This window comes from Nycticebus coucang, chromosome 23 (assembly GCF_027406575.1).
Source record: "Nycticebus coucang isolate mNycCou1 chromosome 23, mNycCou1.pri, whole genome shotgun sequence".
NCBI classification, from domain to species: Eukaryota; Metazoa; Chordata; class Mammalia; order Primates; family Lorisidae; genus Nycticebus; species Nycticebus coucang.
Window position 1 is genome coordinate 21,292,539 of NC_069802.1, and position 13,029 is coordinate 21,305,567.

Here is a 13,029-nt window from a genome sequence, read left to right on the forward strand (position 1 = left end):
TTTTATCAGTGCCTAGAAAAGTGCCTTAAGTGTAACTGATAAATAGTAATCACTCATTAAGTATCGGCTCTCTGAAATGCTCCCTCTATTTTACCTGTGCGTTTTTTGTATGGATATGTACAGATGTGTCTGCACATAATACATAACCCACACACACTCATTTCTTACTAAAGGCAACTCAGTAAAGAAAACGCAACAAGTTTTAGTAACAAAGTAGAAATTAATGTTCTGACCTAACGGTATATGCACTGGTTTGGTAAAATATTTTGGCATCTCCTATTATTTCAAACGTCTTATAGGACATGTTATCTCTGTATCTAAAATTGAACCTTGTGCTCAGCAGTTAAGTACGTTAAAAAGGCAGACTTGGGTGCGGTTCTATTTAAAAAATCTTTACTTATACTGTAATCATTGCCATTTCCTTGAACAAGGCAACTGTTAAAGTTTCCATTTTTAGAAGACAACGGTCAAGTGCAAAGTTAGCTCCGAAGCTTAGGAAGGTACATTTCAGGGAAAGTCTTCTCCGCTGTGTTTTGTTGCCTAGAAATGCTGACCCCAGAAGAGAGAGGAGTCTTGGATGAGTTTATCCTGTGTCACTCTCACAAAGTCTCCACTGTGTTCATCACATCCCATGAAGATGGAGTTCCAAGCTAGATATTATTTATTTTATCATATGAAATTTCAATTTTACTAGGAATATTAAAAAAGCACAATGGGGGAGAAAGCGTAATCCTCTACTTATCCACAGGTTGGTGTCATGGTGAAAAGTCCACTGCATGGATATATAACAGCTACTGAAGAGTCGCTCAGAATGTGGGCCCAGCCGAAGTGACATGTTCCGCTGGGCCCATCTGCCATGAGAAACCAGGCCCGCTGGATCTTTGTCAGACCAATTATGACACCAAGTGTGCAAATCCACTGAGACTGTCCTTTCAAAGGAGGAATTAGTAAGTCTACATTTCTGTTTCAGCTAATTTCCTCCCCACTTAACTCCCATTGCTTTTCATTTGGATTTTTAATGTTCAAGATGTACTAGAAGTTGAAGACTAAAAATATTCTCATTTAAAAAAGAACTCTGTTGCATGTGTGTATTGATTTTTGAGCTGCTTATGTAAATATATATTTTACATTAATTATTATATCACCGTGCACTTATTGGTTAGCAAAATTAAAGTAAAATGTTATTTACTATCCAAAATCTCTACACAAGCTGAAAACGGCACAGACCACTCAACATTTCGTATGAAAAACTTAGTAGGCTACATAGGGTAGTTTAAATTTTATGTGCATGCATAAAGATTATCAATTCATATATGTTTCACAAAAGCTAGAGCAATTTTACTGTTTTTATATAAATTTTCAGAATACAGCTAGAAGGTTTCTTTTTAAAGCTCATCAAGAAAGGGAAAGTTTCTTTTAAATAAACATAATACCTTCCCACCAACCTACATACAAGCTCTGACAAGTTCACGAAGAAGTGACAGCCCAGTCCAAGGTGCTCTTTCTCAGATCAAGAGCATAGTCCTTACAGACTGAATGAATTGTGACTCCCCCAATTTCATATGTCAAAGCTGTAATCCTGAGTGTGACTGTGTCTGGAGACAGGGCCTTTACAGGTTAAATGAAGTCATAAGGTTAGGGCCCTAACCTGATAGGACTGGTGATCCTAGGAGAAGAGGAAAGGACATTAGAGCTGTCCCACCACAGTGCACAGAGGAAAGGTCACGCGAGGACACACAGAGCAGGTGGCTGCCTGGGAGCGAGGAAGAGAGCCCTCCTAAGACACCGCATTTTCCAGCACTTTGATCTGGGCTTTCTTGTCTCCAAAACTGTGAGAAAATTAACTTGTGTTGTGTAAGCCACCCTGTCTGTGGAAATTTGTTATGGCGGCCTGTACAGTGAAATCGATTCTCGCTACTAAACCTACTTAGACTATATGATAGATATTAGGAACCAGAACAAAACACACACAGAAGCTTACATCGGTAAACATCCAGACTAATACCTGCTATGATGATGAAAATTCTCACATATGGCGAGATTAGAATTTTGGAGCGGAGTTGACAGCAAGTGGCTGGGGACCCTTGTAGAAGGGGTGGAATTTAAAGGAAGTCGTGATTTGTCCCCAGGTCCGGGTATCATATGGAGATGCTAACCACACTGCCTCCTAGAGGTGTTAGAGAAGTGAATGAGATCATGAAGTCGACCTCTTGGCCCAGAATCAGCTCAATAAATGACAGCTGTTGCTATTGCATGAGGATTCCAGGAGAATCCCAGGAAAAATTGCATATTTAGAGAAAAAAATGACTGTTAAAAATGATGCAATTTTTTAAATATGTTTTAGAAAACATATGTATATTAATATAAAAACATGTCAAATAATTCTCTATATTGTTTTCAGGTGCACACACAGCAAAAGTGTGAAAACACTCACAAACATTACAAATACCAAATTTCAAGTCGTGGTTTCCTTTGAGAAATAGGATCAAGAAAGATAAGCAGGCGGCCATAAACAGATCTAGAAGGGTTTATTTTTCCAAGGGTATTCAAGTCCTCAAATTAATAAAGCAAAAGACTAAGATTATACCGAATCTGAGTGATGTGTGTAAGAGTATTTAAAATATTATTTTCAATATTGTACTGCATTAAAATTTTACATTTAAAAACCCAGCATGTGTTCACATTACAATGGTTAATTTTGTGGACAAAATTATGTGAATTTCACTTCAAACATTTTTTAATTAAAGAAAAGTGAAAGAATTTTTTTTTTTTTTACTTTTAAAAAGTGCTAGCACTCTGCTCTCAAACTGTTTGCACAACTTTACGAAATTCTTCACCGTACTGCAACAAGCTACTACCTCTCTTTCTTCACCACCCAGACGTCAGTAGCTCTGAAAGTCTTTCTGACAAGGCCCACTGTCTCCTGGCATATGTGAAGGGCCACAGTTGTCACTCCTTGATCCACGATCAGTGGAGATTTGAAGACAATGGCCAGGAAAAGGCACTATTACAGGTTTAAAGGGTGGTTAGGGCAAGTATTTTCAAGTCCTTTTAATAAAATATAGTGAAACTACCCCTTAAAGAATAAATATACCCTAAAAAGGACTGAGAAAAATTCACGGATAATTAGAAATATTATCTTCAGTTGCTATAGTGTTTCAAGGACTCCCAAGTGTTTTCTGTGACTTCCGTCCACCCTGTCATACTCATATCAGGAGTTATTATCTCAAATGACAGAGAGGAGTTTCCAGAGGCTACAGGACTTGAAAGGGCTTACACAAAGTCACAGTGGCCAATCAGTGACAAAGCTGGGGCTAGAAGGCAGATTTTCTTTTTTTTTTTTTTTATAGAGACAGAGTCTCACTGTACGGCCCTCGGGTAGAGTGCCCTGGCGTCACACGGCTCACAGCAACCTCTAACTCTTGGGCTTACGCGATTCTCTTGCCTCAGCCTCCCGAGCAGCTGGGACTACAGGCGCCCTAGAAGGCAGATTTTCACATTGCCTCATTCAGCTCCAGTTTTCAATATTTTGGGAGATCTTCCACGAGTGAACCAGTAAGCAGAAGTTAGGAATTTCAGGGGTTCTAATCAGAATTTTTGTAGGCTGGCCCACATAGTCAATCAAAATTGAGAAAAGCAAAAGTGTTGAAAATTCAGGTTTCTAGGCTATAGTTCAGACCTGCTAACACCGAATTTCTGATAATGGGGCCGGCAAGTTTGCATTTAAAATTTCACTTATGTAACATAAAAATCACGAATGTATGACCCTTAGTTAACCCAGGCTATCATCGCATTATAAAATAATCACAGCACTTTTATTTTAAAGACTGGCTCTCACTGGAGTACAGTGGCAGGATGATAGCTCACCATAACCTTGAACTCCTGAGTTCAAGTGATCTTCCCTGCTCAGCCTCCCCAGTTGCTGGGATTATAGAAGTGAGACACAGAACCAGGCTAACAATATTTTTCATTAAAAATAGTTTAAATTCCTTTTAATCTTACTTAATGATGACAATGAATTATACGAAATCTATTTTCTTTCAAAACCTTAAAATACGTATATAATTCACCTAACCAGAATGGGGAAGAGGGGCCTCTTATATTTGGTCCGCCCTATACATTTCACAGATTTTTGACACTTGTATTTTTCTGAAGTTTTTTCCAACAATGAAAAATATGCCTTATTATTTTCTTTAAGTCTTAGCTTTTCCAAGCTAGGATAGGAAACCACTGCATGACAATTGATTATTTATTATTACACTCTTCTACTAATAATAGCATTAGGGAGAAAATGGACATCTGTTACAATCTCAGACTACTTTCCCAACTGCTCACTAGAATTCCGGAAACAGTCAGTGCCTTCACAGACGTCTCAGACTTCTAAGCTACTGAAGCCAGCCCATCCTTCCCCAAGGTCGTAACCAAAATTCCCCTCGTTTAAGGACTATTGATCTTTGTGAAGTGCTGCCCTAGTTACCTGCTTAAAGCAATTTACACCCTGGTGAGCTGAAGGCCGAACTAAAGTTGTTCAGAGGTCATTTAGAGCCATTTAGAGTCATTTACATTTTAAAAGAAGAGTCCTCAGAACTTTCTCCTTGGGAGTGATTTGGGGTTGGGAGGCCTTTGTCCGCTCCCACTTCGCTCTCCCTCTTTTAAGCCTCTTTGCTTAGTAAACCAAGACACGCAAGGGCCACACCTCTAAAAAGGACTGCTTTCCCTGGGGCTTACTGAAAAATGGAAACTTTATCAGTGAGCACAGGTTGGTACAGTGAAGAAGTCATATTTGCAGAAATACGTACATTGACGAATACAGAAATGTGTGTGCATGTTTGTATGCCTATCTACTTTTTTCTCTAAATAAGGGAAAAAACTTTAAAATATGAACCCCTCTAGATAAACAAGTCCCTAGTATTCTCATATTCTTCCAGGAAAATTTTATGACCCCCTCAGGTCGCCAGTTCTTCATACCCCTCAAAAGATCAGAAGGCTACTCTAAGACCAGAGCTTTCCCTTCATTGTCTCAAACATTGGTTTTAGTTTGCCTCTTTTAAGGGTTTGGTGTTTACACCATGAAAGAAAAGAAGGAGAAAGAGGAAATCAGAGAATTGCTTTCACAGCGGCCACCTTTCATCAAGAGTACACCCACCCAGCAGGGACAGATAATTAGGAGGTGCTCAGGTCAGATCAAAATGGACACACCCTATTCTAGTGATGCAATGTACATGAAGCTACAGGTCACCCAGCAACGAAGCCCAAGCAATTCCTTGATTTGTTCCACACATATTTATGTGTGTCCTACAGCCAGGTAGTAACCCGTCCCTTTGAGAGCCACTTATCTTTTGCCACATTGTTCCAGCTTGTCTTATCTCTGAAGGGGAGGGACTCTCCCTAGTCCTTGTTTTGTCCTCAGCACAAACCAAAGATAAAGCAAATCAACACCTTCTCTTTAAAAGGAATGGATAAAAAAATGTATCACACACATCAAAGAAAAGTCTTTTGAAAAGTCTTTTGTAAAGAGAGCAAAGTATTCCCAAAGTATTTCCAACTGTGGAACTGCTCTTTAAGTAAGGGTTAAAGTGATTTGCCTAATTCTTTGGGGTTTTGTATTTTTGTTTGTTTGTTTGATCACATATGAGGCTTTGACTTGTATATCAGTCAATAAATTGGATCCCCAAAGTATGTTCATAAGCATTATTATTTTTTTTTTGGTAGTGTGAAGTGCAGTTTGTGACTGCATAATGTTTGAAAAATTTGGCCTGTTCTAAGGAATTCTTTTGGGAAGACTTTGCCCAGAGAAATCTGAAAATACACTGCTTTCAAAAACACAAATTTCTCAGCTTCCTGTGAATGCTTAAGTACTCGATTCTGATTGACTATTTTTTATAGGCTTTATAATGATCTTATGTTAATTCTATAGGAGTTGTGAAAAAACTTGCTCCATTATTTCAGTATTTTTTTTTCTTTTTTCAGACAGAGCCTCAAGCTGTCACCTTGGGTAGAGCGCCCTGGCATCACCACTCACAACAACCTCCAACTCTTGGTCTTAAGCGATTCTCTTGCCTCAGCCTCCCAAGTAGCTGGGACCACAGGTGCCCCCCACAGTGCCTGGCTATGTTTTGGTTGCAGCCATCATTGTTGTTTGGCGGGCCCAGGCTGGATTCAACCCCACCAGGTCAGGTGTATGTGGCTGGTGCCTTAGCTGCTTGAGCCCCAGGCGCCGAGCCTATTTCAGTATTCTTAATAATAATAATAATGTTCTTTCTCCACAGGTTGTTCTGAGGGTAAAATAAAAAAAAATGCATTGGATACTTTGAAACTTAAGCAGCTTAATGCAAATGCAAATATAAACTGCAAGTTTTCTGCCTGTCTCTTACGTACTTGGGAAGCTAACCCCAGGAGTTCAAGTCCAACCTGAGCAACATAGTAAGACATCATATCTAAAAAAATATAAAATATAATCTGTAAATAAAATAAGCTACCATTTTTCTGCTCTGCAATCAAAAAAGATTGTGATAATATATTAATTGCAAAGATTCTTATTATTATTTACATACCCAGGACCAGTACCGATATTAGAGGTGTTTTTTTTTTTTTTTTTTTTTTTTATTTTTTTAATTTGGCCGGGGCTGGGTTTGAACCCACCACCTCCGGCATATGGGACCGGCGCCCTACCCGCTGAGCCACAGGCGCCGCCCATTAGAGGTGTTTTTAAAAAGCAATAAACTTTATCTAAAAGATGAACCTCTCTGAATAAACAATTCTCTAGCATTCTCATATTCTTCCTTAGATTTTGTAATGGAGACATAGTTACTGTCTTGTACGTTAAAATCAAATATCCAAGCTCTAAAATATTTAGGGCAATATGTGGTGTTTCTCTGACTCTTTTCCCATTTGTCCACAGGCACCTCCCTACGTGGTAAGTTCATAATTTCAAAGAGGAATAGTCAAGAAACTTGAAGTTGATAACAGTTGAAAGCAGGGGGTTGGGAGGACAGTGGGAGTCCGTGCGTGGTCAGTGAACCAAAAGCACTTGTTCCAAAATTAAAACCAAAAAATCTCAAGAGTAGTAGGGAAATGATAACAGACTTCTCAAAAGTTTTTACGTTGATAAATGCTGCTATAATACGTATGCTGCTGAACATTCTGATTCAGCTTAATAGTAGACTAAAATCCTGGGAGTGTCAGTAATTCTTTTGCTTTGATATATTATGTTTTCCCAATCATAACAGCAAACAGGTGTAACATCCCCCCAGGAACGGTCTAGAGAACTGATTCTCAAACTTTCTTGACTGTTTCCACAACATGACACTTTTTACACAGCATCCAAGAACAGAAACATTCACACACACACAAACACAACTGCAACAAAAATTACACCGGACGGTATTTTCTCTTAGTATGGGGGCTGTACACTAAGTTTTTCTACTTTATTTCATATCATTCTAATTGTGGTAAAGATTTAATAAATTGATTGATGCCCCAAGAGTGTGTTGTGAGAGTGTTCTTTTGTTATGAAGGTACGCATAAATATCATTTCTCAATGATATTTGAAACTGAAATGAACTCAAAATCCTGGACTGTTTTCTGGAATTTGTTTTTGAGTTGTTGTGATGTATTGCAAGAGTCAAATTTAAATATATCTAACAAAATTTACTCTTTGGGAGAAGGAAACAAACATTTCTAAGAAGCACAAAGTGGCAAAGCTTCTTTTTGCCAACTTCGTACTCTGGCCCTTGCTCCCCAAACGAAATGCGAGGTTGAGGATAATTAAATTTTATTTAGGAATTTCTTCGTTATCTCAGTGGTATGTCTGAAAATTTCCCTTTTGCAAGATTAAATAAACAGCTAATACCAAAAAAGATCCTCAAGGAGACATGAGGGGTTTACATGAGGAAGAATATATTTCCTATCACTTCACATTTTATTGTCCATCTAGTATCTATGTTTCTTAAAGGGATATTATATCGACGGTATTTTACCAAAAACTTGAGTATGTGGTATTCTTGGTTTCAAAATGTGGACATTTTAGTAGGGCAGATGGTGTGCTAAAGGTATAGTAAGATTATCCAACTTTGTACATGAAACACGTTTTAACACATAAACACACACAGCATACCAAATAGAGACCCAAATATATAAACAAAAGGTGGAAGGGCCATCCAGAGGAGTCCCTGACGTACCAAGAGTATCACTTATCCACTAAAATTCAGTCACTCTCTTTCTCAACAATATGTAACTAACTGGATTATTAGAAACTGCTTGCCTTGATGTTACCTGACATCAAATGAAACAGCCTCCCAATTAATGTAGTCCACAAAACCAATGTAGTAGGACTACAAAGTGGTAAAGAGAAACTTACTCTTTCACATTTGTATCACACCCAGTATTGTTATAAATATTGCTTAAAGTCCTTGCAAGTGCTCATGTATGTATGGAGACCCTCACAAACAACATACAGTGGCATTTGGAAATATACACACACATAAACAAAGAACTATCCTCCACTCCAGCGGAACTATCTTCCACGCCTAGAAAAAGCTGTGATTGCATGACACATAAAAAAAGTATTGATCAATTTAGGTTTTTATTCAAAGTCAGTATTTAATGAATTATAGTTGAAGGTGGAATAGAATTAATTTCCCTTTGTTCACAGAAAGCCACATTCTTAAACTTATTGTTGAAATATGCTTGGAGATTTTTTTTAAAAGACTTCACTATTCATTCTAACAGGTTCTAACCACTTCTTTGGGAAAGTAACTCCTGGTGACCTGGACATCCATTAGCAGCACATTTCTATATTAATACTGTTTCTTTTATAGATTTATTTATTTTCACACTATTTTTCCTTAAATGAGAAACAAAAAACTCAAAAATAAAAGAAAGAATAAGTGGAACAAGCAGTGATTGGCTGACACCCCACGGCCAAGGGCAGGCTCCAGCAGGTTTCGGAGTAGCAAGGTCATCACAGTATGGTGTATAATGGAGCATCGTTTTACAGTGGAATTCAGCCAAACACAGTAATGTATGGATGGAGATGCATCTAGGAAAAAAGGAAAATAAGATTTATGCAGGTAAAAAAATGCAATGAAAGAAATTTTACCCCATGTCTTATGCCCAATTGGAATGATCTAATAGAGGCTTAGGAGCAGAGATAAATTTTATTTGCAAATTATGTATTTGTAAATAGTAAATATGCCCAGGGAAAAAGTTAACTTGTCAGAGGAATCCTACTTGGAACCTCTAATAGTTTTTTTTTGTTATTGTTGTTGTTTGTACACAGCATTAGAGTTCAATACAAACATCACTAAATTCCTGAAAATAAACCTTTCTTCTGCTTTTAAAACATTAATTCACCAGAAGTGATAATTAAGATTAGTTTTAGTGGTTTCAGCTCAATTCTTCTTGGAATGCGATTTCTCCCACAGCATTAATGCTAAATAAAGCAGAGTGTAATGTACCGCATCAGAGTTCCTGCTTTAGAAAAGATTCTAAGGGCTTAAAAAAAAGAAAGAAAGAAAGAAAAAAGGGAAGCAAAGCTTACTCTGTATGTGAACATATCTCACTATTTTCATCGAGTCATACTAAATAAACGTATGTAAAACCTTGCCATAGTCTAGAAATTGGTTATGTAGAGTTTAAACATAAATACTCTAAATAATCACTATATTAAATTTCCTGCTTAAGTTCCACCACCACGCCCTGCCAGGAAAGAAACGATATTAAAATGGCTAACACCATCTATGGTGATGGGTTTTGGGAAACAATGGTCACACCATATTTCCTTTTAAAAATAGTTCAAATTTCATCCTTGAAATTAATAAATTGAGCAATTTTTACTTATCACCGTGTACATTTAGAATATAATACAGCAGATTGACTGCCTCACAATGAAGCAATTTAATTGCAAAATAATACAATGTCCTATTCTTCTAAAAATTTGCTAGAAAGAAAATTAAGAGAAAAAATTTGTTCATGATTGTGTGTTACTGATGCTACCAAAGTAAATGCATATGCAAAAATGGAAAAAATGTAAACAATTCCAGAAGCCAAAAGGAGCATTCCAAGTAGAATGCATAGAAAATTTCATATTAATGTATACAATATTTTGCTTCTTAATGAGAATATATTAAGTCCTACATAGGGATTTCTCTGTGTGAGTACTAAAGTCTTTCAACTAACTTGTTGAATATAGGTCTTCAACCATATCAAGTTGCTATTAAAGCCCATATTAAATGTGTCATCAATTACAATTTTCTGTGGGGGGAGAAAATTATTAGCTTATTTTTAAAATCTCTAAATTTTAAATTATAATTTCCCAGATATTCTTATGCATCAGAATTGGTGCCTAAAGCAGAATTATATTGGTAACATGCTGCCAGTCTTCATAGCTAAATATACAATTATATAAGTAAATCTCAGCATATATACGTTGCAATTGAAATACATATAGAGAAAGTCACAGAAATTCAGTTTTTTTTTGTCTCCTAAAGGTAGTATGATAGCAAAAAAAGATTGGGCTCTCTGGGCGGTGCCTGTGGCTCAAAGGGGTAGGGCGCTGTTCCCATATGTTGGAGGTGGCAGGTTCAAACCCAACCCGGCTGGCTAAAAACTGCAAAAAAAAAAAAAAAAAAGAAAATGGGCTCTACATTTCATCATTTGGACTCTGATGCATGTTTTATCACAAATAATTGTATGACCCCAAATTACTTTTTCCTGTTGGGCCTCAGTCTCCTGGAAAATGAGGACTCTTCTTATTGATATCTTTTAATTCTAAAGTGGAATGATTCCAGTGATTTGGGGTATAGTCAATAAGCTGTTGATTATTTGGGGTATAGTCAGTAAGCTATTGATTATGGTTATTTTATTTCAACTTTGAGTATGATTAAGTTTAGATACTTTTCACCTATTCATCCATGTATATCATGATGAAATGAAAGCCTAAAGGCACTGTAATTGGTATACATGAATACCTGTGTGCATCTGTGTGTAAACAGAATTTGTCATAATGATAATGTTCATATTTTTCACCTATGATGAGATATGAATTACTTAAACACAGAAACAAGAATGTTTATCTCATGGCATGATTACTTTCTTTTTTGAATCGACTTTGCAGTCTTAGATCTAAGTCATTAATTGATTCAGGATACGTTTGGGGTAAGGTTCAAATAATCATATATGGACTTTCATCTAAATTTGTAGATCAAAGCAGAGGATGAGCTTTTCTTTATTTTGTAGCTATCCAGATATCCACCTAGCATTGCATTAGTAGATACCTCCTGACTAAAGACAGGGCCTTATTTTAAAAGGGTCTCTTTCCTAGGATCTGTGGATGAATATAACAGAAATCTCACCACATACAGATCCCTTGTGCCTCGTGAAAGCATGCTTGGTTATAAAAAGGAGAACCATACTATAGACATTGTGATTATAGAATGTAAACTGGAAGCTGTGGTTGACATCACTATGCAGAGGCATTTTCATTAAAGCATATACAGTGTTATATACATGTATACACACACATACACACACATACACAAATATACAGTGTTATATACATATATAAACACACACACACAAATACATTGATATTTTGTTTTCTTAGTGCTTTAGAATTCTAATACATGATGGCAAGTAATCCATTTGCTTCCAGAATTGAAGTACTTAAAAAAAGTTCTGCCATATTTTTTCACTAAATATACTATGAATATATTGAACATAATTTCATCAATTAAAGAGAACATTATTCAGACTAATTTTGAACCTGTCATTGAAGTTAATATAAATTTTTCTTGAGTACTCCAGGATCAGCTACAAATGGATTTTAAAATGAATGTTTATTCAAGCTAAGTTCTTGCCAAAAATAAATTACCTTACTTTCCATTTACTAAATACAATAACATTTTTACTTGCAAGTGCATTACCTAAATAACAGCATGTCTAGGATAAGCTCAACAGGACTCGAGAATAATGAGCAAAATGGTAACTGTACTTTTTTAGACTTTCTATTAATCTTTCGAGAAATTATATTATTTTTAAGGAAAAAATTTAAGACACTTAGCACATAGCAGCACACTGGAGACTTAAAAAAATAAACAGGAAAATAGAATGCATCTGGCTTTATGTCACGATCATAAGCGCAGTGGTACTACGAGGTCACAAAACTTTAACAACTACCAAGCCTAGGTTTATCAGGCAAAGGAAGAAATAGGAAAGTGAAGACTTCATCTCAATAATGCCATCATTGATCCACATTTTGTTCAACTAAACAGATTATTCAGTTAAGAGAAAAAGTTTTTGTTTGAATTGCAAAGGTCTAAACTATGAAAAGCTAGGATACATCATCACTTTTTCTGGAGTGTGAATTTGAGAAATAATTCCAGCAACACTGAAGCACACATCTAAAGGCTGCCAAAGGGTAATGGTAGGAGATTGATTTAAATGTCTCTAGAAACCTATGAAAACAAACCAAGAAGGAGGGGGCAAAGAGTGACAATTACTTACTCTACGAAGGTGTTTAACTTATCGTAATGTAAACATAAATAGGACTTAGAAACAACACTTTAAAATGTATAATTCTTATGAAGATAAGAATACTAAGAAATATCACTTCTATTTTATCACAAAGGAAAAACTATAACAATACAATTCAGGAAAAGTGTAAGTAAAAAATGAAGGCTTTATGTCAAATGAAATCTCAGATTGTTAATTCATCCGTACCATAAGGAACTGAAAAAACACAACTCTGAAGTTTTTCCTGAAATAAACTCATTTATCAAAGGAGGGAAATTATAACAAAACTTCGTGCTCCTCTCTTCTCTCTCTCTCATCAGGTTTAATCAAAGAAAATATATTTCAGCACTTCTGGAAAAATTAAAGGTAGTATCCTTTAACAATAAAAATGATCTATTCATGGTACCAACAAAAATCAGAACAAAAAGGATTCTGTTGATGTCAGATGTCAGAACAGAGTGTATCTTTGTAAATGGATCCCTTGTCCCCTGACAGCAATATTGAGGAGATGAAGCG

At 36.3% G+C, this 13,029-nt stretch overlaps 1 protein-coding gene across 6 annotated transcripts in view; it reads right to left on the reverse strand.

Moving 5' to 3' along the window:
• The window catches only part of PCDH7 (protocadherin 7), a 422,039-nt gene that overhangs the window by 402,510 nt on the left and 6,500 nt on the right, over positions 1 to 13,029 (reverse strand). The window contains exon 2 of one of the 6 annotated variants that reach the window (XM_053577819.1): positions 8,350 to 9,040. The exons of the other annotated variants lie outside the window; for them this stretch is intronic. Within the exon in view, the coding sequence (XP_053433794.1) occupies positions 9,005 to 9,040 (36 nt within the window). The 3' untranslated portion in view covers positions 8,350 to 9,004. Of the gene's footprint in view, positions 1 to 8,349; positions 9,041 to 13,029 lie in introns of those variants that run through there. 6 annotated transcript variants of the gene reach the window in all.